This window comes from Cupressus sempervirens, chromosome 3, assembly GCF_028749045.1.
Source record: "Cupressus sempervirens isolate cs-2001-9-10 chromosome 3, ASM2874904v1, whole genome shotgun sequence".
Lineage (NCBI taxonomy): Eukaryota > Viridiplantae > Streptophyta > Pinopsida > Cupressales > Cupressaceae > Cupressus > Cupressus sempervirens.
Window position 1 is genome coordinate 296,339,177 of NC_143120.1, and position 27,104 is coordinate 296,366,280.

The window sequence follows — 27,104 nt, forward strand, 5'->3', positions numbered from 1 at the left end:
CCTCTATTTGTTTGTTTCTTTATCTTTTGTTGTATTTGTTAGCGTATATAGTATTCACTTTTATAACATTTTTGATATTGTAAAGCTTGCTTATTGATTCTTTTAATTGTATAACCTTTCACTTTCATTTTATAAGGGTCAAAACCTTTATTATGCTACTTTATTAATCAAAAGCAATAAACTTTTTAAAACATGAAAAAAATCTCTAATCAAATTGATTAAAATAGTAAATATTAATAAAATATAAAATACAGCTACATGTGTATAATTCAAGGGAGGATATAAAAATTATTTAAAAAAATATGATTTATTTTGTTTAGGGGTCACACGGTTACCCTTCATTCGTTTTGAAAGTAATCTTTTGATAAATTCAGAAGAATATTGGGTAGATTAAATAATATAAACCAAAAAGAGAACAAAATAAAAAACCTTCAGGGCTCTAATTCGGTTGCAAACGCATTCGTGGTTGGAGCTGTAGGTTTCAGGGGTGATCGCAATGGCAGAGGTCCAACAAAGAATTTTGCAGGTGAAAATAGTCCTCTTCACAGAACCGGTTAATTTAGATTCTCAATATCTGCAAACTTAAGATCTTCAATTTGGTAGAAACCCTAAATATAAAAGCTTTATAAAATATTTTTTAAAGCCTTCTGAAACTCCAGTTTCCTCGTTTGCAGTAGTTATTCCCTTTCTAAATTCCGAGGGCAGTGAAAGTGCATCAGATCTTAATCATATTCATTGTTTTTAAAGTATGAATCGAGACCCTTGAACTATATTAACCATGGTATATATTTTGAACAGCACATGAATCCGAGTTCTTTCTTGGCCCTATAAGATCATAAATTCCTACATTCGCAATTGACGTTCTTGGCGAATTCCAGGGGAATACAAATGCGCAAGATCTTGTTGTGCATGTGCTCTTTTTATGTGTGTGATTTTTGTGCCCCGAACAATAGTTTATTCATTTCATTTTTCAATCGCTTTGCAAATGGCTTACCGAAAATAAAATGCATGTGATTCGTTCACTTATTTGATAAATTTTGATGTTGTTTGTTGTCATTTATGGTTAGCATTTATTTTGGTGGATTTAGTGAAGTAACGATTGACAATTTTGTAATTCTGTACTTTGTCGATTCACTGAACTCATAAAAGTGATGGGACTTTTTTTGAAGATGTAACTGCTCTGATAACATAGCTGCTGTATTTGTGGCGTTAAGGGGTATAAAAAATGTTTGCAGGGATAACTGTGACCTTTTGTCTATGTACTTCCATTTTTTTGCTCTTTTTGTAAGCATTTTCTTTAGGGTTTATATCACACGTGTGGGCTTCCTTTTGTCTTAGCTGCCTGGCCTCATGGATATCCATCAGGCCACAGTCATTGAGTCTGATTTGTTCGATTTTTCTTTAAATGCCTGACTATAATTGGAGTGTAGTTCTTAGATGGTAAGATAATTAATTATGTCTGGCCCCATATAAATGATCGATCATGCAAATTTAACTTCTCTGCCAACTATGCCAAGCTGCACTATCACAGAGAGCATCTCCTCTAGCCTTTGAAACTGGGCCATTGTGTTAATATGGTTTTTTCTGTCTCAAAAGCGAACTGCCACCATGTTGTTGCCAATTGAGTTTCACTTTATTATTTGGGGGTTAATACATTGGGCATTTCAAAACTATTTGAATGGATGATATACTTCCAATTTAGATTTGTACACCCTTATACTTTTAGTAAATCAAATTTTTGGAACTATATTTAATATTGGTCTAGGGTGTTATAGTGTGTTGTGGAGATTGAGGATTAACCATGCCGCACAAAAGGACTAAAATATCTTTGTGAGTGAAACCTTGATACAAAAACATACATAGTTGATTCCAGAATTAATCTTTCTTACACATCCATTTGGTTTATATAGAACCCTTTTTTTTGGTTAAAGTAAAATTTATTACTTTATAATGGATTCTACAGTTCAATGCTTAGCTCTTGCAATATTTCTTCCATGGCTGAGGCTAATCTTAAAAATCTAAGAAATTACCTACTTTCGTACACTTTTTGTTGAATATTTTGCTTCTATCAAGGCATCTCATGCTTTAAAAATTTACCTTGCCTTTTTTCAAAATACAGTCTGCATATTGCATCAAACCAGGTTTTAGCAATAGCTGAAAATGCTGTTTTCAACTGGGTCACTACTTGTATGAATAAAATGATTAAATGTAGCTGTCAGCCAATAAATTAAATTTCTTTCTTCATAGAAACTGGTGGTTGAGCAACTTTAATTTTTAATTTGATGGTAGTACCAAGTGATATATTGGGGCCATCAACAATTTAATTTCAAAAAAATTGATAAGAACATCCTAAACGAACAACTATAGCTGCCTAACAGAACTACAAGAGGCCAGAAAAGCAGAAATAAAACACACAAAAATCCTGTGAACAGGGGAATACAATGAGCACTACCATAATGACATACAAAAAAAAGCCTCAAAACAACACAGACCAAAGGTGTAGTGATTCCCCAACCACCCACAACACCAACATAATCTGATAAAGCCCCTGAAAAGACAGACTTCAGATTCCAGTCTTGTGCAACCATTACAAGTTATTAGTGTTTCATATTTCCACCAATACCAGAGTTGTCCAAGGAATTAAAACAAATGACATAAATGACCTCGTCTCTTCTTGCCATGAGGTAATCCATCCTTAATTTAAGAAGGAACTTTAAAAGTGCAAGCCACTTCCAAGATATCTTTCCGATGTGACATCTGCAGAGTTTTCACCACCATGTGAAGATTGTTGATGTTTGATAGCTTTTGTCGGATAAACATATATATAATTATCTAATTGAGATATAAATATTTGAGAGAAATTTATGTGTGTGTGTGTGTGTCTCTCTCTCTCTATATATATATGATTAAAAATATTGTTATATTAATTATCTGATTAACAAATAGACATGTCCTATGTCTATTCATGACTTGTATTGAATATAAATGTAATTGATTGTTGCATTTGGAAAACACATACCAGATACAATGGTAGTGCTTGGTACATTTGCAGTGAGGCGAGCCTTGGATAACCAACATGGTATCAAAGCACCAGACTGCAAATGTGAAAAATAGAGAGTAAATAAAACATTTCAACTTACGTGACCCTTGCACAACCATGAGAGGAACTCTTCCACCAAATTCTGGACATGGAATGCTTTGAAAGGCAGTCATAGTGGAACTACATGAAGTGTTCGGCGAAATGCTAAACTGGCAGAAGTCATTGTCGTTCATTCATCCAGTTGAATTCCTCGCTTCTCATCTTGATGCAAGAAGGGTTAAAAAGATTTTGACAATAAGACCAGATGAGAGTTCTTTACAAAAGAGAAGTGGACACATGAAAAGTTCTACAACCTTCCCAAGTACTTTGAAGGCGAGCAGCAAACAAAGAAGGTAAAAGGAGAGAAAGCATATTGGGTTAAGAGCCCAATATTATTTATCACCTGATAAAAAGCAGACAAATAAAATGGAGAAGACCAAGAATAGGCTCGACCCATGTTTGCCAATATCAATAAGCACTTGTAGCGCGTGATACAATTATAAAAGTCATACCTTGACTTAGAAATGACGAACATATTGCATTGTCTTGTAACGTGCATCAAGACACAATCATCAGGAAATCACATTTTAGGTTGGCGTTTTTAAGTAATGTTCATAATTTTGCAAATCGGAAAAGATTGAGGATAGATGCGCTCACCATGACGGTTATTGCTACAAATGTGTTAATTTTTGGTGTTCTTTATTGGGTATATACAACAATAGATTTACAAGTATACTTAGATCCGTGAAAATCTCGGCAGAATAGGCCAAATTCTCGAGCATAAACATTTGTCTAGTTTGGCTTTAGAAAGAGGAATTGTTAGATGATATATGTCTGACATTGAATGTTGCTCAGAAGCCTATATTTAGATGAAAAGGAGGTTCGTTGTTGAGGATATATGGTCACGAGGATGAATGAAGTTGGAGGGCTTCTCACTATAGCGTGAGAGTCTTGATAGGTTGATTTCCTCTCAAAGATTATGAAGATTATCAAAATGGTCGAATCTATTAGGGCTTTACTATTCTCTACAGATTTCAAAAGTTCTAAAGCAAGAGTGGTCAATTTAGTTTTACTTTTGGAGGGTCTTAAAATTGTTAAAGAATAGACAACACAGAAGGATTTTGGGTGTGTTGAATAATGAAAAGCACTTGCTATTTTTCCATCGGCCAAAAACATAAGAGTCACACGACACTTCATGGATAGATTTGACTGATGGCAAGGGACTTAGACCAAATATATAGTTCTTGTGAGCTAAAGTAAGTAAACATATGTATGTATTATTTCGTTCTTATGATCTCATTTCAGTATGTTGAATATGATTTTTTTGAGTGATATAGAATAAGGTGAATATATATTAAAGTTTCTTCTATATTATTAAATCATTGAATATGTGTGTGTGTGCATGATATTAAATATATGATGATTACATGAAGTCAAATACATTTTCTAAATAATTTGTAAAGAATATTAGTGAAATTGGTCACTATAGATTATTATATGTGGTGTTAATAAGAAAATAATATGTTGAAAATATAGATTTAAGTTAGGTCTATATTATATTGAAATGATCTTATTATGCAAAATTATTATCCTTGGGTATTATAGTAGTTTCCTTCTTATTTCTATACGAGCTATATACCTTGATCTTTTCTTTCGATTATTTTCTTGTAGGAAAAAGAGGGAGATTGAGATTCAAAGGGAGGCTGACACTTCAAGCAACTTTGATAGAGAGGGAGCAGATAAAGAGTATAATTCAATCAACCTTCGGTGATCTCAATCATATTGATTTAAAGGGAGTAAACCATGTTGAGATGGATTCTTCAGTGATCAATAAATTGTAGCAGACGAGGATTGTGATTCATGAATATACCTCGTGATTGTGATTTAATGGGCCTATCCCTTTCTGTACATCATGAGGAAGTGACAACTTCCAAATGATGTCACTTGTATTTCTAGAAGTTACTGTAAGATGACGATCTTACAATAACTTGTATAATGAGATCAAACAAATTGAGTACGATCGTACAATAACTTGCATAATGTGATCAAACAAATTGAGTATATGGTGAATGTCTTGCATCTCAACATTCTGGGAGGCCATTACTCAAAGAGTACTTGGTGAATATCATTTATGTTCTGGGAGGCCAATATTCTTGATATCGGATGTGATATCAAACCTTATTTTGAGTAATTGGTGAATATTATTGATATTCTTAGAGGCCAATACTCTTGATATCAGATGTGATAGCAAACATTTTTGAGTAATTGGTGAATATCATTGACATTAGATGTGATATCAAACCTTATTGAGTATTTGGTGAATATCATATGTTGATATTCTGGGAGACCAATACTCTTGATATCAAAATGATGGATATCTTCTGATCAAAGATATCCTTAATCTTGCTAACTTGATATTGCTTTGAGGTAATACATGTTTATCCTCCCTAGCGAAGAGGGAGTGTTGATATTTGATAGCTTTTGTCGGATAAACATATATATAATTATATAATTGAGATATAAATAATTGAGGGAAATTTCTGTATATATATATATATATGATTAAAAATATTATTATATTAATTATTTGATTAATGAATAGACATGTCCCTATGTCTACTACTCAATATAAATGTAAGTGATTGTGCATTTGGAAAACACATGCCAGATGCAATGGTAGTGCTTGGTACATTTGCAGCGACTCGTTCGATAACCAACAAAGATCAAGACAAAAAAGACAATACAAATAACTAGTGGGACCTTCTTGTCAGTATCCATTAAATCTTTTCTACCAAAGCTCACTATATAGATTGAGAGACATCCATGTTCTTTAGGATGAAGTACCAAATTGGAAATCCATTCTCTTAGCACTTCAAAGACCATTACTGCATAGCAATTGGAATTCAAAGGGTCTCTTGTTTTGTAACTGTTGGACATCGAAGAGACACTGCTTTGTATCTGAAAAGACTTCACATGGCCTTTGAGATGGTGAAGATTATGTAGAGTCATCACCCTTCATCTGACGTGACTCCATGTAGTGTCATCAGTTTTTGTAACTGCAGTGTCTCTTAGTGTGCTGGACTCTTGGTTCTCCACATCTTGAATCTTTGGGAAAAGAAGAAAAAGGCAGGGTGTGTGGTTCTTCTGTTGTTGGAGAGATTATTGGCATGCTGTTGAAGCGTTTTACTCTGAGAGAATGTTTTCTGCAGAGCGTTGCTGCAGGTTCGTTGGAGAATCCAGTGGTGTTGTTCATTATCCTGTGATTAGTTTTGGTATACAGGAGACAGAAGGAGCATAGTTTGACATTGACATTGTTGTATGATTCTTCATGTGCGTAGTTCCTTTGTTGAGTTTTGCTTATTGTTTTTAGAGTGTACAGACTCAAAAGGTTGTGAGCTCTGCTGTAGACTCTGTTATTTTTTAGTAAAGGATGCTTTTTGGTGTGGCTGGGTTTTTCACCCTCAAGTGGAGGGGTTTCCTAGGACAAATTCTTCTGTCACTCTGTTCTTCGTAATGTTAAGATATCTATTCTATATTTTATGCTATTATGATTCCAAATTTCAACTCAGTGTCGAAGCAGGTTTAAGCAAGATCAAGAATCAGATTAGTTCAAGAAGCGTTCTTCAGGCTCTTTATTTATTGTGTTCCTTTTAGAGAGCAATTGCTGGAATGTTATAATTGCACTAAGTCCATGGACAGTTCCAGTTGGAGGATTTAACTTGGGAATCTTTCAAAAGGTTTTACAGATAAATTTGTTCAGATTCGTGAAATTATTTAAGTGTCATATTGAAAAGTTTAAATTAATAGAGGGGCATGAGCAGAAGATTATTTTATTATTATCTGCAAAGCTATTGTTGACTATACAATTTTAGACGTGTTACATGTACATTCTGAGTAATAATTAATTGAGTGTCTTATATTTCATAAGATAAAGGGCACTTGTTGTTAATGTTAGTGTAGTTTCAGTCGGATAAAACTCACTATATATATAAATATATTTAATTAGAGAAATGAGATATATTGCATGTATATATTATATTATATATGTGATACTTATATATATATGTGTGTGTGTGCTAAGTAAAAAACTATTATATTAAATACTAATGAATAGACATGTCTCGCAAAGGGACATGTCGATCCATATTTCATCTAATATAAGAGAGATGGCTGCCATTTGGAAAGTAGATACTGCAAAGGCAGTGCTACTACATTTTGCAGCGATCCTCATTATTTAATATGGTATCAGAGCCATGGTTTAAAATTTCAAACTTAAGATTTATTGAAACTTGGGGATGACCTTTGAATTTGAGAAATATCGAATTATGTTTGCAGTCTGTGACTAATTTTAAAAGGTTGGCACAATATAAAGTTGAATGTTTTTTAAAATCATATATTATACAAGGCACTGCAATCATTCTATGAGGAAGTAATTGATATTGTTGTGGACATGAAGTATTGTAATTCATGTTGTGTGGAAATAAACCTATTGTATCAAATTCATCGATTCTCTGAAAACAAATCAAAGCATCTGGGGGCTCACATCTGTCTTTGTATCATGTTTGAATTTGTGGTTCACATATTCTATTTTAGAGAAAGAACTCGAGCATTGACAAATTTAAGTTGCATGTTGTTTGCATGGTGGAAGAATGACTGTAAAAGGATATTGACTCCAGCAGCCACCGTTATATGTAAACATCTAAATAGTACAAAGAAGACATCAGAATTGACAATGTGTTATAGCTTAAAACCTTAGAAAACAGGAAACATAGTGGCAATATAATGGCTTTCAAATTTGGAGATTGATGGATCTTCGAAACATTTGGAAAATGGTAGTAAAAAGAGAGGTAGCTCAACACATATTTTGGAAGCTCATATATTCATTGATAGTGCAACATATCCCTTGGAATGTGCGGTCTGTGAGCATATTTTAGACCTGAGTCAAGTAAACACATTTGAGACATTCATTTACAATTGTTACCTAATGAAGCAAGAGACGCTTCCTGGAAAAGAATGCAACGAGACCAAATTAAATATTTATTCACTTTAAGGACTGGGACATCTATGTTGAACAAAAACACAGGACAGAGAATATTGTTTTGGAATGCAAGGAGAAGGCGCATGGGAGTTAGTAGGTGGATAATAAATTAACTTAAAAGGAGAAATTAAACTAAAAACAAAGAATAAATTGTCATTACCGAGCAAACTGAATACATTGTCTATCGTTGGGTATAGAGGCCATGTCAGCATCATGAAAATGGGTTCGAACATTCCACATCAGACATTTCAAAAGTGTTTTGTCATTGAAAAGTCATCAAAGCCTGTATAAACCTTTCAAATAAGTAGTAAAGGCATCAAGAAAGGTGGGGGCCCCATCAGCTTAAAGGGAAAAAGAAAGAAGATCAACATATCATCCTATGAGAAAATGATATAGTTGTTGAATAAGAGATTGATATAATCTTTAAGAGAGGGAGATTGAGATTTAGAGGGAGCCTGGCATTTCATTAGAGGCAATATTGAAAGAGAGGGAGCAGATAAAGGATATAGTTCAGTCAACCTTTGGTGATCTCAGTCGTATTGATTCAAAGGGAGTAGACCATGTTGAGATGGATTCTCCAGTGATCAATAAATTGTAGTAGTCAAGAGGATTGTGATTCAGGAATTCTTAATGATTATTTGGGCCTAAGCCTTGTGTACATCATGAGGAAGTGACGATTTCCAAATGACTATCACTTGTATTTGTAGATGTTATTGAAAGGTGAGGAGGATCTTACAATAACTTAGTTTTTTATTATGATGGATACCTTATGATGTCTATGCAGATCATGATAGATTATACTTTGAATGGTGGATGTTCATATGGTAAGCTTTATGAAAATGCGTGTGCACATACCTTATGCAAATTGATGTTTAGGAGGCTATTACATAGACTACTTGGTGAATATCATATGAGATACATTCAGGGTGCCATTACGCACAATACTTGATGAATATCTTGCAACTTGACATTCAGGAGGCCATCACTCCTAATATCATTACTCAGAGTATTTGATGAATATCATTTGTTGATATTTCGAAGGCCAATACTCATAATATCAAATGTGACATCAAAATGTTGAATATCTTCCGATCAACGATATTACATTGAGGTAATATGTAATGGGCACCTTGGAAATGCCCAAGAATAACTACACTCAATCTGCCTGTAGCTGAAAATGTTAATGAAGTTGATAGCAATGAATTCCAAAGGCCTAACCCCAAGGGAATGGCGTCTAGAATGTCACAAGAGAGGATAGACGTCCTCTAATGCCAAGAACAGATCTGTAACTCACACATCCATGTTCTTCTCATATTCCACCGTGCCTAACAATAGCTACAAGCTCTCCTTTTATTCCTACTTCATAGGGTCAGCCACTTTACATAAGCAATGTGGGATAAATAAAATAAAAGAAAAGTCTAATGGTCACACAATTGGACAACTGCTAAGTGGGGACATTACAGTGCACCCCCCTTGAAATTGCTTGTCCTCAAGCAATCTCAGTCCTGTTTGTTGTAACACTTGCTCACTCTCCCAAGTAGCATCTTCCTTTGGCAGGTTTCTCCATCTAAGTATTCTTTAATCACCCTATTCCGCAGAGTCCTTTCCCTAGTATCCAAAATAGCCTTAGGAAACAATACGAGCTTCCCCTCTTCATCCAATGGTGGAAAATCTGCAGAAGGCACAACTCTCTGACCAGTGGCTTTCTTGAGCCTCGACACATGAAACACATTACACACCCGACTGCCCTCTAGAAGTTCAATCTCATAGGCAATCTTGCCCACCTTGCGAATCACTCTGTAGGGGCCATAAAACCTAGGCTTCAACTTCTCTTCTCCGCTCTTCTTGAGTGATGAATGTCTATAGGGTTGTAACCTCAAGTAAACCATATCCCCAACCTCAAAGCTGCATTCTGTCCGGTGCTGGTCAACATACAATTTTTGTTGATTTTGGGCTTGCTGTATATTCTGCTTGAGCACCCTCAAAATATTTTGACTATCCTGCAAGAAGGCTTTTGCTTTGGGCACTCTACTATCCCCCAAAACCAGATCCATGAAACTAGGTGCTTCATAACTGGACAGTGCCATGAATGGAGTCATCTTGATGGACATATGATAAGTGGTGTTATAATAGTACTCTCCCATATGTAGCTATTGGACCCAAGCCCTCTGTTGTGCAGTCACATAGTTCCTCAGATATCCTTCCACTCATATATTCACAATCTTTGTCTGCCCATCTATCTGCGGATGATAACTAGTGCTAGGTGTAAGATTTGTACCACACAACCCAAACAGTTTCTGCCAAAAAACACTTAAATTTACTATCTTGATTACTAACAATGAAAATAGGTAGCCCACATAACCTGAATATCTCTTTGAAGAAAAGATCAACCACCTATGTTGTTGTGTAGGTGGAAGGAATAGCAAAGAAGTGAGCAAACTTCATCAGCCGATCAACTACCACATAGATGCAATCTCTCCCCTGTACTCGTGGTATCCCAGTGATGAAGTCCATAGAAATACTTTCCCATTTCCTATCCGGAATGGGTAAAGGTTGTAACAACCCTGCGGATATGTGTGCTCTTCCTTATTCTGCTGACAAATTGTACACTCCTTGACATGCTTCTGAACATCATCCTTGAGCCCTTTCCATGTGAATCGCTCACGGATCTGCTTGTAGGTCTTAAAGACCCCTGGATGTCCAATTGTAGGTGCATCATGAAATACTTTCAGTATTACCTCCCTAAATTGTGATGAAGGAATCAAATATATCCTACCCTAGAACTTGATCAATCCGTCCATCACCACATAACGATCATCCTGTATGGTGCTTGCAATCACTCCAGAAGCCCAAGTGTCCCTCGCATATTCTACTATAATCTTCTTTCTCCAATCTCCTATAATCTCAGCTAGAGCACAAATATGAGGTCTCCTAGATAAAGCATTTGCCACCTCATTCTTCTTTCCTTTGACAAACTCAATGTCAAAGTCATAAGCCTGCAACTTTGTAATCCACTTTTGTTGTCTATCATTCAAATCACGTTGGCTCATGAAGGTTTTGACGCTGTTGTAATTAGTCTTGATAAACAAACTTTCCCCCATCTAGGTAGGGCCGAAACTTGGGCAATGCATGCATAATAGCCAACATCTCCTGATCATGGATGGAATAGCTCCTCTCCACTCCATAGAGCTTCCTGCTCTCAAAATCAATGGGATGCTTCTCTTGCATCAAGACTACCCCAATCCCATCTCTTGATGCATCACAATGAAGCTCAAATGGCTTCATGAAGTTCGGTAGAGCTAGTACTGGACATGATGACATCACCTTCTTGAAATGATCGAAGCTTCTTTGAGCTGCCCTTGTCCACGTGAAGGCCCCTTTCCTAGTAAAGTCTGTCAAGGGTGCAACGATCTGTGAAAATCCCTTAACAAATCTTCTATAAAACTTGCAGAGACTAAAGAACTCCTTAAGCTGTGTAAGGTTCGTAGGAGTAGGCCAATCAACAATAGCGCTAGTCTTTTTGGGATCTACTTGAACTCCGTCTGCCCTGATGATATGCCCAAGGTATAGTAGCTCAGTCAACCCAAACTCACACTTAGATTCCTTGGTATATAGGTGACTCTTTCTCCAAAATGGACAACACCATCTCAAGATGTTGTAAATGCTCCCCAAAATCTTATTGAAGACTTAAATGTCATCAAAGAAAATCAAGACAAATCTCCTAAGCTACCCCTTGAATACCTGATTCATGCAACTCTGGAACGTAGTAGGGGCATTGGTTAGCCCAAATGGCATAACCAAAAACTTGAAGTGGCCATAGTGACACCAAAAAGCTGTCTTCTCAATGTCCTCCTCCCTCATCCTGATCTGATGATACCTTGACCGTAAATCAATCTTTGTAAAAAAGCATGCACTATGCAATTCATCAATCAACTCATCTATCCGAGGGATGGGATATTTGTTTTTAATGATCTTCTTATTTAATGCCCTGTAATTGATGCACATGCACATCATCCCATCCTTCTTTACCAACACTACTGCTGAAGCAAAGGTGCTCTTACTAGGCCTGATATGCCCCATCTCCAACAACTCCTTAATTGCCTTCTCTATCTCATCCTTGTGTTTCTTAGGATGACGATAGGGAGTAACCATAACTTGTTTGGCTCCCTCTTTGAGCTCAATAACATGCTCTATCCCCCTGTCAAGAGGAACCCCATGCGGAATCTCGCCAAATACCTTAGTGTGCCTGTTAAGTATCTCCTAGATATTTGGTGGATGACTCTTCACCTGTGGCTCTCGTGAAGTTGGCATAGTGAAACATTCTGCTGCCCACTCTATGTCATTATGCTGAAAAAGTCTCTGCATTCTCTTTAGGGAGACTACTTTGCAATTCCCATCTGAAAGTCGTCTAAGTACAACATCTCCCCTCATGCTGAAACCTCATCTCCAATTTTGCTAGGTTGAGTGTGAACTCGACTAGTGAGGCCATCCATGTCATGCCAAGGATGACATCATAGTCTCTCATGTCTACTACATAGAACTCATCCTCCAACTCATAGCCATCTCCAAACCTGATGTGAAGATTAGATATCTTTGGAGTGCATAATAATTTGTCACCATTAGCTACCATGACTCTAAACCCGACGTGCTCCTTGGTCTGTAAACCTCTTTTGGCTACCAATTGTGCATCTATGAAATTATGTGTAGCCCCAATGTCAATGAGTGAGATCACTTTTTGCCCTTGGATAGTACCCCTGACCTTAAATGTGATTGCCTTCTGTTAGTGTAGTTTTTTATTTTTCCTATTTTGCTAGTTTTTTCCTACACTTTTAATAATCTCGCTTAGGTTAATAAAGCATGTCTTATTAGGTGAATGGTTGTGAGGTGTCACCTTCCTACATGTGAGCATCCATTAGCTATCTTGGGAAGATACTTTGCTATTTTTAGTCCGATAGATGGTTGCTCCTCATTGGTTGGTGTTGCTACCTCCTCCCTCTTCATAGCCTATATAAGCATGCTACTTGGCTTGTATTTGCATCTCTTGTTTTTGCATCCTCTTAATGCTATTTTGCTTCCAGCATTTGCATTACGCTCTTGGAGACTAACTCTATGATGCTATTTTGATTTTGTATCATTTGCATTCATAGTTTAGATATTTATTCTTTGCACTAGTTTTTTGAGTTATTAATCTTATCAGATTCTAACATGGTATTAGAGCTTTTCTATGTGCAAGAGTAGGTTTTAGTTTCCTTATTTGAGAGATTCGGGGGGGGGCAAATAAACTTTATTGTAGTTTTTTGAAAAACGAAGTATGCTCTTCTCTTGCATCTTTGGATGATCTTGAGAATCAGAAAAGTTTTGACAAAAAGGGTTTTTCTTTGGGGTTTCATTCTCAAATCTGACAACCAACTTGCATATTTGGAGTTTTCAATTAGTTTTGCAGGTTCTAGCATGCCATTGATGGACTTAGGAAGCTGATCCAGCATTTGCATGTCATATTCTGGTTGCTGGGGTCATTTTTTAATTTTTGGAGCCGTTTTTTACTGTTAAAGGCGTCTGATTTACACTACAACAACATCTTCTATACATCAGTAAGAAAAACACTTTCTGGGTTTTGTTCGCAGCCCCGAAAAACCATATGGGTATCTTTTAGATTTTGCATGCAAGCTGTATATTTTGCAGAATTGAGCATGCAAAGCTACAGCCATACCCCTCTCCATTGGCAATCGCAGACTTGAACGCAGCTTTCAAATGTCTCATTCTTGCTCATACAGACTCCGATTTTGATGATTCTTGTTATGAACTTGGCTATTTTTTTGTGCTCTATCCACCAGTGGAGTTGTTTTTTGATTTTCATGCATGAATTCTTCAGAAATTGCAGATTCTCAGCCGTGACTGCACAGTTCTCGTTTTGGAAACTTGAGAGGATCATAACTTTCTCATACGACCTCGTATCAAGGCGATTCTATTTTTGAAAGTGCATGATTTTTTGAGTAGATCGCAGTGGTGCTATTTGTTTCTTTGATTATTGTGCCCAAGTTTCACTTTTAGCATATGCTCTTCATGAGGGTTTGTAATGCATTGAAATCAAGACCACTAAGTATTTCTTTCTAGTGGTAGTTGTAAACGCACTAAAATAAAGTGCCAAATCATATTTCTTTGGGGGGGTTCTTTGATTGAGTAAAAAGTGGGGGGCATTGTCGTGGCTGGGTTCTCTTCTTTTTAGCATTTCTTCATCATGGATCAAACAAATATGCCCATCCTAACTCCATACAATTACTTTGAGTGGAAATCACGCATGACAATTCACTTAAGGAAAGTTGGATTAAATAGGATAACTATGGGACTTGAAACTGAACCTGCTAAAGATGAAGATAAGCCTAAGTGGTTTAACAAATGTGATGAGGCATTTGGAACATTGTGTTTGTCTGTTTCTCCTGACTTGCTATTTCACATTGAGTCTTTGGATACACCAAATGAAGTATGGACAAAGCTAGAAACACTATTTGGCACACAAGATTCAATGAGGGGTCATATGTTGGAAAATGAATTAATTAGTTTGAGTCCAGGCAATTTCAACACAATTCAAGATTTCTTCACCAAATTAAAATCACTAAGGCTGCAGTTAAAACAATGTGGAATTGAAAAGAAAGATGAACAACTGATTCTTAGTATTCTCTCTAAGCTAAGTTCAGAATATTCTGTGTTTGTATCTACCTTCTATGCTACTAAGGGTGCACTTGGTACTCAATTCACCATGCCATCTTTAGATGATTTTGCTGTCAATCTCACTCGAGAACAGGACAAGCTAATCCAGATGGGCACTCTTAAGTCCTCTAAGTCACATGCCTTGGCTGCCAACCAAGGCGCAAAAGAACAACAAGGACAAAGTAGTAACAACAATAGTAAGGATAAGAAACAAAAGAATAGCGAGGAGAAGAAGGATCAGATATCAATTTCTTCAAAAGCAACTATTGATACACCATCTTTCAAGGGCGATAAGCCTAAGAAAGAAAAGGTCAATGTGCCTATTGTGAAAGACTTGGTCATGATGAACATAAATGTTTGCAGAAACAACTTGATCACTTGACATACATTCTTGAGAAGAAAAATATCAGCGTTCTTAAGTCTATCAAACAAAGTTCTAATGAAAGGTCTAACAAGGAAAAAGAAAATAGCAAGGGGAAAGGAAAGGGCAAGGCCCTTTTTGCAGTTGCTTCCTCACCATCCACTTGGGTTCTTGATTCGGGTGCTTCACACCACATGGCTTCATCTAAGGAAGAACTTGCATCCTTGGAGCCGTGTACTATGCCTTCTATTTTGATGGGTGATAACACTTTTGTTGAGGTGTGTGGGAGAGGGTCTGTTGATGTGGGGGATGGCACATTCCATGATGTTCCTTGTGTACCCTCATTGTCAACTAATCTCCTATCGGTACACCAGATCACTCACACAGGTTTAGGCAAGTGGGTTGAGTTCACTCTTGATTCAGTGGAGATACGTGAGTTGCACAATGATTCTACAGCTGTAGTTGGGAGAGCAGATCATCAGTCACGACTCTATATGTTTTCTCACTTTGTTCCTGATCCTCCTTTGACTGTTTCACTCACTCACTCTAATGATGTGAGCAGATTATGGCATGAGCAATTTGGCCATCTTAACTTCCACTACTTGCATCAGCTTAACCAGCAGAGCATGGTCACAAGGTTGCCTTCTACTTTGACATTGGAGTCACTTGGAATACATGATAGATCTTCTAATGGGTCAGATTCACTTGAGCAGTCTTCTACCTCCACTTCTGATGTAGAGAGTGATTCAGAGGACTCACCTCCTTCCTCTTTTAGTCATCATTTACAGGTTGATGATTCTCCTCTAGATTCTCCATCTTCTGGTCCACTTTGGGCTAGACAGACCTTGCAATTTGCAGGTGATTGGGTTGGGGATCCATCAGACACCAAGCAGACTTGTTCACAATTCCATGATGCTTTACATATCTTCATTGCTACTATCTCAAATCCATAGTCCTTTCACGAGGCTTCTGGTATTTCTGAGTGGGATACAACTATGCAGGAAGAGTATAGTTCCTTGATGAGGAACCACACTTGGGATCTTGTCCCTTTTCCTAAGGGAAGAAAACTTGTTCGATGTAAGTGGATCTACCGAACAAAATTTGCAAGCTTTGCTGGAGGTGCGGGATGCTTCATCTTTTGGGGGGGCCTCTTCCTCTCACTTGGAGTCCTAATTTTATTTGGGGAGTCTCTTTTCTCTCTCTTTTGGGGGAATTTTATGTACATGGGTACCTCATCAGGCTTGACTTGTCAGGACCCATTTTTACATCCACCTAAGCTTCGCTTATGGGGGGGTGTTAGTGTAGTTTTTTATTTTTCCTATTTTGCTAGTTTTTTCCTACACTTTTAATAATCTCGCTTAGGTTAATAAAGCATGTCTTATTAGGTGAATGGTTGTGAGGTGTCACCTTCCTACATGTGAGCATCCATTAGCTATCTTGGGAAGATACTTTGCTATCTTTAGTCCGATAGATGGTTGCTCCTCATTGGTTGGTGTTGCCACCTCCTCCCTCTTCATAGCCTATATAAGCATGCTACTTGACTTGTATTTGCATCTTTTGTTTTTGCATCCTCTTAATGCTATTTTGCTTCCAGCATTTGCATTACTCTCTTGGAGACTAACTCTATGATGCTATTTTGATTTTGTATCATTTGCATTCATAGTTTAGATATTTATTCTTTGCACTAGTTTTCTGGGTTATTAATCTTATCAGATTCTAACACCTTTTGAGCCCCCATTAATCGTGCCAATGACTTCTCATCCTCAGGAATGCTGCTCTCCTTTGTAGTGCTATCCTTGTTTGAATCAGAGTGCTGATCCTCCCTCTTTGACTGTGACTCCTCTGCTGAGAAATACTCCATTTGATTTGCCTTAGCCTTGAGAGGACACTTATGAGATAAATCTGAAGGCTCTCTGTAATGAAAACATAGCTTCTTCTTTCTCAACTCATTCAGGATGTCATTATTCAACTTATCCCTTTTTGGTTGAGCATCCTTGTGAAAAGATTTTTTGTCCTTCTCTTTGTCCTTTTTCATATATAAATCCCTATGCTGAAATCTGCTCCTAAAAGAAGAAGGTGCTAAGTCACGAGCCTTTTTAGTGGCCTCCTATAATATAGCTGGGTCATGCCCCTTGACCCAACCTTGCAAGGGATCTGAGAGTCCATCCATAAACAACACTACTAACTTCCTTCGTGAAATATCCGTGACCAACACAACTAACCTTTGAAATTCATTGATATACGTCTCAACTGATCCGCATTGCTTGAGTTGTGCCAACTCCTTAAATTGTAACTCGGGATCCCTGGTATCAAATCTCTCTATGAGCTTCTCAGTGAACTCCTCGTAAGATGTGATCTGATTATGCGCCAAGGTTACCATGCCATGGTGCCACCACTCATGCACCGGTCCATCAAAGTGAATAGCTGCATACTTTATAGCCTCCTCCTCAGGCATCGGATTCAACTGCAAGTATGTATCTACCTTCTGCACCCAAGCTCGTGCAGTCATCTTCTCTTAAGCATCATAATAAGGTAAAGAAAGTTGCCCAACTTTTTTTCTCAGCTCAAAGTTTTGATTTCTCTCTCCTAATCTGGGCATGTGTCTCATCCTCAAGTCCATATAATCTTTGAGGGAAATATCCGCCTGAAACTTCGATCCACTAGCCTCCCAGTCCCTCCTGAACTGATCCTATAACTCGGTAATATGCAGTTCATTAATTGGTTGAATTGGATCTCTAGGTGGGAAGGTGGGTAGAAGAGGTCTCAAGCTCGCTGTTTGAGTTGGTCGTGCAATATGTCTAAAGTTATCAGCCTCATTCCCATTGTTGCCATGTCCATTATTACCATTAATGTTATTCTCAGGTTTGTTGTTGTAGCCTCGGCCTCCATTATTATTGCCAATATTGTTGTCGTTTCCCCCATTGTTATTGTTTCCATTGTTGACATCACTTGGATTAATATTGATGCCCATCTATCTAGCCATAAGCTGCAACATCATATCCATTCGCCTATTCTGCTCCTATTGCATAAGCTGCCCCTCCTCTAATGTAGCAAGTAACCGTCTGAACATTACTTCCTCCTGATTTGGACCAGTATTCCTGCCTCCACCTAGTGCTATATCCCTGTCATCTCAGTCACCCATATTGTTGTCTTGTTGAAAGAATATCTCCTTTGTGTCTGTATAATTGGATTGTATGCCCCTCTGCATGGATGAACTAGACTGTTTGCTCTGCAAGTTTGAACTCCTACTTTGTCTTGCTCTGGTATTGCGGAAATTATAAAGCCCCTGTCGCATGCTCAAACATAAATGCTTAGCCCTTTTAATTTCTGATTTTAGTGTTTTGACATTTTGTCAAACACTTTTCCCTCTATCAGGCTGTCCCAAATTCCCTATAAGACCTCCACAGGATGGTAGGACTTATAGCTTTGATACCATTGTAGTGGGCACCCTGGAAATGCCCAAGAATAATTACACCCACTCTGCCTATAGCTGGAAATGCGCCCAAGCTGCCTGTTAATGAAGTTGATAGCAATGAATTCCAAAGGCCAAACCCCAAGGGAATGACGTCTAGAATGTTACAAGAGAGGATAAACGTCCTTTAATGCCAAGAATAGATCTGTAACTCACACATCCATGTTCTTGTCGTTTTCCACTGTGCCTAACAATAGCTACAAGGTCTCCTTTTATTCCTACTTCACAGCGTTGACCACTTTACACAAGCAACGTGGGATAATTAAAATAAAATAAAATAAAAGAAAAGGCTAATGGTCGCACAACTGGACAACTGCTAAAGTGGGGACATTACATAATACGTGGTCTCGTGTTTATCCTCCCTAACTAAGAGGGAGTGTTAATGTTAGTGTAGTTTCAGTTGGATACAAGTTTAAAATTGACTATATATATATATATATATATATATATATATATATTATGTATATTATATATGGGATATTGATATATATACAAATATACATAAGTGTTAAATAAAATCTATTACATTAAATACTAATGAATAGGCATGTCTCGTATCCATATTTCATCTAACATAAGAGAGATGGTTGCCATTTGGAAAGTACATACCGCGAAGGCAGTGCTACTACATTTTGCGGCGATCCTCATTATTTAACACTTGTCAAGAAATCACATTATTGAGCAGCTTAATGCTGTGGTTTAAATATTTGGGGAAATATTTAGGTTAAAGGTTCACATGAAATGTTGGTGTCTATATTTATTTTAAGACTTAGAGAATCATGAAAACTCTGATATATGAAGTCCTATGTGCCTTGTAATTCAACTAGTTCCTGTGATGTCAGTCTGAATCGTCTGAAATATCGAGCCCTTATTGATTATAATATCTGAGGGGTGTTGTAACCCATATAAAAAATCAAGTTAGAAGGTCAGTTTTCTGGAAGCCGTAAAATAACAGTTCATGGAAGAGTTAAGGTGGGCTGTGGTAGAATTAATATAGTTGTTTCATATACTGTTGTCTTTCCGCATCTTTTCCTGGTCTTATCATGAATTTATGAGCATGCTCGATGTGTGTGAATGTAGATTTTATTTGCTGAGTATTTGGAAATTCTGGATTTATTGTGTTTGAGATTTTTGTATGAATTGAATGATTTAGACTACAAAGCACACAAAAATCTATTCTAGTGTGGTTATGAATGATATGGTGGTTTCTGTTTGTTAAGCGACTTCTATTGTGATTTCTCATGGTTGAAGGACAGTGTTGAGGGAACTAGTGATTTCTGGATATGCCATGCGTATGTCTGGAGCCGTGCAAGGTTGAGATACTGTTTTCATCATGGGAGCTACAAGAACCCCATATGATTCTCATTTTCTTCTATCAAGTATGGAAATAAGGGACCATATGAACCATCTATTAGAGCCAAAACAAAGTCTTGGAAATCTTATGAAGCAGAAAGAGGAATGTGAATCTTGAGAGATAAACTTCTGTAACTCCAAAAAACAAATACCATCACACTTATTCCATGGATTCCACCCTTGGTGGTGCCGTGTAGTTTCTATATTGCTGGTAGATGTATTCTGAAGCTTTGTGTCCATTATTACAGGTCATTTACATCTCGCAGCTGACTTGAAGATCCTTTTCTTGGATGTAAGCAACCAAATAAATATATCATGTTGATGAGTTATAAAATAATATGGAGTTGTGGTGTGGGTTTCAAGAAAACCACGCAAAAGAGATTAATGTTGTATAGGATTTAGAAGGCATAGAGAAGGTCACTATGGCTAGTGAATTTTAATGAAAATTGCTGGAATAGTTTTCATGCTTGCATACTTCTAGACTTTAGAATATTGCCACATGCTTGCTGCCGACAATATGACCAAGACTGCATGCAATATGAATAGACTTCTACGAGTGTGGAATCTGACGACATTCAAGAATGAGTGAGGCTGCCTGTAGGAGTTTGGGAACCCAAGAATTCCTACATTCTAGAGGGGATTTATAGTTCTAGATCTATTTTATAAATCTGTTCTCCATTCTGGTGTGTGGAAGACAGAGCACCGAATTTGATTCCTGAGGAGTAAGGCTGACATCATTAATTACTTCCTATTCATGTCGTATCTATTCTGGTTTCAGAATTGAATCCTGTGGAAGACTGCTACAGCTTTCTGTAGATATTTACAGCTCATATCTTAAGAATTTGTATGGCTCATACCTGGAGAGTGCATTGGAGAGCAAGGCTGTGATGCATGCTCAATGACCAGTAATCAACAGTTGGCTTCCCACTCTCAACTGGTCGTGGAGATCATTTTGGAGGGGACCATTATAGTGCTTATATGGTGAAAGAGACCGTAGTAGGGAAAGATACGAAGATCGAAATCTGAAGGACACTGCTAAATTGTTCAACAGTAAAGAGATAAGTATTTTGTGTTTGTACCTTTGAGTAATGCTCATGAACGATTCATGTAATAATATTGAGAATAGTGAATCGTGTATCCTTTTAGCATTTATCTATTTATTTCTCTTCAGGATAGTTTGATTTTATAAACTATTATTAATTTTTCTAAAATGCAGGATGGATCGAGGAGCAAAAGGATGATGGATTAATTATTTGAATTTGCATAAGGAATTCAAAGGAGAAAGAGCTTCAGCATCTAGTGAGGAAGTTATGCCAGCTGAAAGAAATGAATATACATGAAGAAAGAGCTTCTTGTCAAAGGGTTGAGTTGGTCAAAGGGTTGAGTTGGTGGCACATAACTCAAGACATCTCTCTTGAAAAGGACCGATTCAAATTGTCTTGTGATCAGTTTCTTCAAAGAGGAGGAAATGGCATTCAGAGGGTGTTAAATTCCAAGAATTCAAGGCACGAGTTGAGAGCTTTAAGGTTCTGGGATCTGTAGAGGGGTGTTCACTTATAGAGAATTTATTTGCAATATCTAAGGTAGGTATCAAGAGGGAGTTTCGTGAAGAGGTAAATACATGAGCTATAAGTGAGTTGTAGTGTTGCAAGGCTAGATACTAAAGCGGTAGGGAACAAATTCGCACTATCAATATGAATTTGACTTTGGTAGCTCCACAAACTTATTTAGAATAGGGTGATTTGGAACGAGGTAGAGGAGTCTTAGACTTTAGCATGCCAGAGGTTTTCATAGAATAGATGTGTGTTGAAAACCTTTCCTTTAAAGCAAGTATTCCAGGCAATCTTGAGTGAGGTCACAAGGTTGATGCAAGCGCTTAGAGATTCAAAGGTAGCTTAAGTGGCAGATGGAGTGAAATATCCCTAGCAGACTGATTCACTGATCTGCTGTAATTTTATTTAAATAAATAGAATTCACCTGCAATTTTTAAGTGTTCTTATCTAGTAGACAGAAGTGCAGAAGTTTGGTGTTTGATTTTTGATATTTTCTCTTCAAAATAGATGTGTTACAATATCTACTAGTAACAGCAATATTTAAACAGCATAGTAATAATCCAAAACCACAGCACTTGAAAGCTGGGAATACCCAAACGAACCCAATAATAACTGTTACAAAAATAAAAGCAACCCAATACCTTAGCTACAGTCAACGCCAGATATGGATAGGCGGCCAGCTACAGGTCTGCAGCAGATCTGTTCTTATTCCAACGCCCAGGTGTGCAGAAAAGGCGGCCCAATGCTGAAGATCAGATCTGAGATGGCGGCTGCTGCTGAAACTGCTTGCTTTCTGCCTGAAAATGGTACTGAAGACTTGCTGAATCACAGCTGCTTGAGGGTTATGTCCCAAACAGTTTACTCTCTCAACCTAGGGTTGGCATCCTAGTTGGAGGAATGCTCGCTTTCTGCCTGAGAATAGTACTGAAGACTTGCTGAATCACAGCTGCTTGAGGGTTATGTCCCAAACAGTTTACTCTCTCAACCTAGGGTTGGCATCCTAGTTGGAGGAATGCTCTACCAGAGCCAAGCGCCCAAAATGATGGATGAATAATGTAAAAGATAATCTTTCCTTCCTTTGCTTCTCCTTATAACTCCCTACTAGGCATTCAAACCCTAAAAATGAGCTAATATGACTTAAGTGGAAATTTTGGGTTATAATGTTTATTTTCATTATTGGCGTCCAACATAGAGGAAAAAACATTATTTCAATCATGGTAAAAGTATCAAGTGTCACTAAAGCTCCTGTAGCTGAAAATCAAATAGTAGAGGTCTGGCACTTTCCAATGGACTATCACACCCCAACACAATTGACCAACTGGAGCCAAAAATCTCCTTATTTCAACCTAGTGGCTAATAAATTAGCCTTATTTAAATATTTAATTACTAACTTAGGGAAATATTTAAATATTTCCCAAGAGCCAACTAATAGCCAAATAACCATCAGAAGGTGAAACTGAACTTGCCACCACCTGTGATTGATGCTGGATATCAAGAAATAATCGACAGTCTCATCCCTCAAATCTAGAGATAACCCTAAAAAGTAGGAAGACCTCTAAATCTCTTGAAATTGAAACTAGGGGACGGTCTCCTATAACCTCAATGCTGGATGATACCTCCACCTCCTAGAAAGTAAGGGTCTCCTCCTATAATTAAGGAACTCCTCTGAATCGTGCCCTCACTGTCAGAAACTTCAAATCCGAACACTGTAACCCTGATTGAGCCTCTAAACACTCTTGCTAGCCTACGAGACTCCTTGATAGGCTAACTCACATATCACTGCCAGAAGGAGCTAAATAGGGGACATGACATGGAGAGTGCTATGTCCTTTGGAGAGGATCAGCAAGCACCAGAAGTGTAGTCTGGCTTTGAAAGCTCCTTGTTTGGTCAAACATTAGAGGCAATTGTAATTTAAGCTATATAAAGATCTCTATAATTCTAGCATGAAAATGATGTCCTTATTGAGCACGAGTCTCATTGAGAGGGAGTCTCATCAGTAGTTACTCTTATTATGTGCTATAATGCATTTTTCTCTGAGACGGAGAAATTTGAGGTGAAAGACCTTGTAATGTATTTTTCAAAGAAACGTGAATCGGAATCGGATCGGAATCGGCAAGGCTGAATCGAATCGTGAATCGGCAATGAATCGGCAAATTTGAAAAAACCCTTTAAATTTAAAGATTTTAACAATTTAAAACTTATTTCATGCACCCTTTATTGAATATAACTTAAGCACACTATAACATCATCAAATAGAAGTTAAAACTTAACATACATAAACATGAAACATAAAATCCATCACATACGTAACTATGTTATCTAAAATGTAAATTGTAGGCTAGCTGAAGTAAATAGAAATCAAATGATCATAATGATTTAAATCATAGAATGTATGTAAGATGATCCATAAGACATCAAATCATAAATTTATGTAAGAATCTAAGATGAAGATCCATGAAAGTTTGAAACTTTGAAACATATGTCTATCAATGATTTAGTCTCAATATCTGTAAACAAAATATAAAAACAAGGCTCCAGCTCAAGCCTCAGGCTCATAGTCATCATCATCCTCAACATCATCCTCAAGCTCGGCTACAGCCTCAGCCTTAGCCTCTGAGTATCCAGTCTGCCTAGTAGCAAGGCGTCTAATGTAGGTCCTAGAGGACTGTCGAGCCATATCTCCCACATATAAGATGGGCTCACGAATGTCGCTAGGGCCTATGTCTATGCGTGCACGTGTGCGTCTACCAATGCCTGAAGAACGTGCTCTAGCTGCCTCAGCCTCTATATCCACCTGGTCAATCCACGCACGGTCTTCCTCAGTGAAGACTGGATCTACAACCTCTGTGAGCCACTCTGATTCTGGATCAATCTCCTCCAGAATGATTGGAGAGGAGTCAGTGCCCAAAATCTGTCTGATCCTAAGACGGAGGTTGTAATGAACGAAGACAAGATCATTCAACCTCTGCACTGTCAACCTGTTTCTCCTCTTCGAGTGGATGTGCTCGAACATGGACCAACTGCGCTCACATCCAGAAGCGCTGCTTGGCTGACTCAGAATACGAATGGCAATTTTTTGAAGTTTTGGGGTTGTGGCCCCAAACATTTGCCACCATCTATCTGAAATAAGGGAAAACAAAAATAATTAGTCTCATTTACAAATTACAAATTACAAGTTAACTCTAAAATTACATAATCAACTTTAAGTTTAGAATCTAGATTCATGAACATTGAATATATTATTTAATTTTTACCTGGCTGTATTGTTTCCCGAGCATCTATGGCTACCCTGCTAGAGAAAAGTGGCCCTTCTTTATTATTGAACTTATCAAGCTCAATAATTGCAGCACTGCTATCCTCATCAGTACTCAACCTCTGGATCACTGTATATAATCCGGTGAGAACCTCCTCATCTGCCTTGAAGTCAGGACGGAAACGAAATGCCGAATTCAAAAAGTAAGCTGCTGCATGGATGGGTCTGTGGAGCTGATTCTGCCATCTCCTATCAATGATGTCCCAAATAGGGGCATACTTCTCCTGCACTCCTGCATACTGAGCTCTAATGGCCTCCTTGGCCCTATCCATGCCCTCATATATGTAGCCCATAGAGGGCTTCTCCCCATCAGCAGTTCGTAGGAGAGATACAAGAGGCTCAGTGGCCTACATATAAAGTAAAACAAAAATTTGAGTCAAAACTTAAACATAGAATAATTCAATAATATAAGGTAAAACTAAATCATTAAACAATTAGCATAGTAAATTGTAAAATATTAAATGTTAAATTGCAATAAAATTACCTTAAGTATTTCTCTAGCAGGTTTCCAAAAACCATCATCATCAAATATGCAATCCACCACATCTATCCCTGCAGTGGTCGTAGCATAGGAAGATGAAATCCACTCCCGCCCAACAAACATGCTCCTCAAATCATCCCTTGATGTCAACAAGGACTGCAAGGTGATGAAATTCGAGGCAAACCTCGTGATCCCTGGACGAGCTAACTCTTTGTCTCCTGTGTACTTCCTCATTGTGCTAAGGACAAATGAATGATTATAAATAAACTTACATATGTTTTTTGCCCTTTCCACACATGACTTGACCCATTCAAGTTTGCCAATTTCCTCCAACATGAGGTCAAGGCAGTGTGCTGCACAAGGGGACCAAAATATGGTGGGGTGCCTCTCCATCAAAAGTTTGCCTACAACAATTTTAAGATAATTAGAAATTCAAATTTCAAACATGTTAGAACTTAGGAAACTTAGAAATTCTAAGTTAGAATTAGAAAAAGTTCAAAATTCAAATAAATTTATTTTCAAAACTTAAAAAGTTAAAAGTTTACCTGCAGCAACATAACTTGCTGCATTATCCGTCACCACTTGCACCATATGTTGTTCCCCCACCTCTGCTATAACTTCCTCAATAACCTCACATAAGTATGTGGCGTTTTTTACATGAGCAGAAGCATCAATGGATTTGAGGAACATGGTATATCCTACAAGTAACAAAACAACGAATTATAATTACTATTAGCAATCAACAAATCAAAATTTGAAATAGTCAATCACGATTCAAAATTATGTATGTAGGAAAGTAGAATGATCAATCACCTCCACAGGATACAAGAAAATTGAGGAGTGCCTTCCCCTCCTATCTGTCCAACCATCAGTCATGATGGTGCAACCCTTTTCGATCCACTCCTTTCGGTTGTCCTCAAGCTCATGCCTCATATCCTCAACCATTTCCTCCAGGAGGTATCCACTCAACTCAGCCTCAGTTGGGGCTTTAAACCCCGGACCACAAATGGTAACTGCATCTATCATGTTCTGCCAATAAGGAGTCCTGTCACAAATAGATAATGATATTGATTAGAAATTTAGATGTCAAAAACTAAAATCATAAAACAAGTAGATATAATTAAAGTTTTACTTTTACTTTTAACTTTAACTTTGAAGATAACAAAGAAAAAAGAATCAATTACCTGGCTGCAATAAATGGAATGTTGCAAAAGTACCAGAATTTGCAAATCTCTTTTCTGGCAGCATCATGAATCTCCTTGTTCAAACCCATGCCCTCAAGCGTGGGTTGGGAGCCAGGAGTAGTGCGGGGCACAAAGTAACTATCCATTTTGCTTTTCCGCACTCTAGGCCGCAATAGGTTGGTGTTGGACTCTCTCTCAGTATGAGACCGACTACCACTAACACTCACATGAGCACTAGCACTAGGATGAAAAAGAGGCCTAGAAGAACCCTCTCCAACACAACTTACGGATGCGGAAGCTGATGCAGATGCACTTGCAGATGTAGATGCGGTTGCGAATGTGGGAGCATGGGAGCCAATACCTCTTAACCTTTCAAGTTGCATTTTCTTAGTCAACTTGTCTTGTTCAATTTTTTCTAATGCCACTAAACAAGAGCGCTTTGCCTCAGCAGTTTGTTGAGTGCAAACTGTGACATCATGGCCAGGTATGCCAGCAATGTGGTATTTCAATCTATAGATACCTCCCGAATTTATTTTTTCTTTGCAAAATATACATTTTGTTT

The 27,104-nt window shown here is 37.6% G+C and overlaps 3 protein-coding genes across 4 annotated transcripts in view; 1 reads left to right on the forward strand and 2 right to left on the reverse strand.

The window, feature by feature from the left end:
* The first annotated feature begins 368 nt into the window (after window positions 1–368).
* The window catches only part of LOC149566151 (cytochrome c oxidase subunit 6b-3-like), a 32,617-nt gene continuing 5,881 nt past the window's right edge, over window positions 369–27,104 (forward strand). Inside the window, exons 1-2 of one of the 2 annotated variants that reach the window (XM_089819573.1) lie at window positions 391–526; window positions 799–924. In XM_089819573.1, coding sequence (XP_089675699.1) covers window positions 889–924 — 36 coding nt within the window. In that variant the 5' untranslated portion in view covers window positions 391–526; window positions 799–888. Of the gene's footprint in view, window positions 527–798; window positions 925–27,104 lie in introns of both variants that reach the window. The other variant, XM_089819574.1, reaches the window with a different exon arrangement.
* On the reverse strand, window positions 24,093–25,917 carry LOC149566152 (uncharacterized). The gene is made up of 3 exons (XM_089819572.1): window positions 25,362–25,917; window positions 24,819–25,224; window positions 24,093–24,684 (listed from the first exon to the last, which is right to left on the reverse strand). Exons 1-3 carry the CDS (start codon window positions 25,749–25,751, stop codon window positions 24,104–24,106), a joined length of 1,377 nt encoding a protein of 458 aa, XP_089675698.1. The 5' UTR covers window positions 25,752–25,917; the 3' UTR covers window positions 24,093–24,103.
* Window positions 25,999–26,925, reverse strand: LOC149566153 (uncharacterized). The gene is made up of 2 exons (XM_089823360.1): window positions 26,543–26,925; window positions 25,999–26,403 (listed from the first exon to the last, which is right to left on the reverse strand). Exons 1-2 carry the CDS (start codon window positions 26,923–26,925, stop codon window positions 26,139–26,141), a joined length of 648 nt encoding a protein of 215 aa, XP_089679486.1. The 3' UTR covers window positions 25,999–26,138.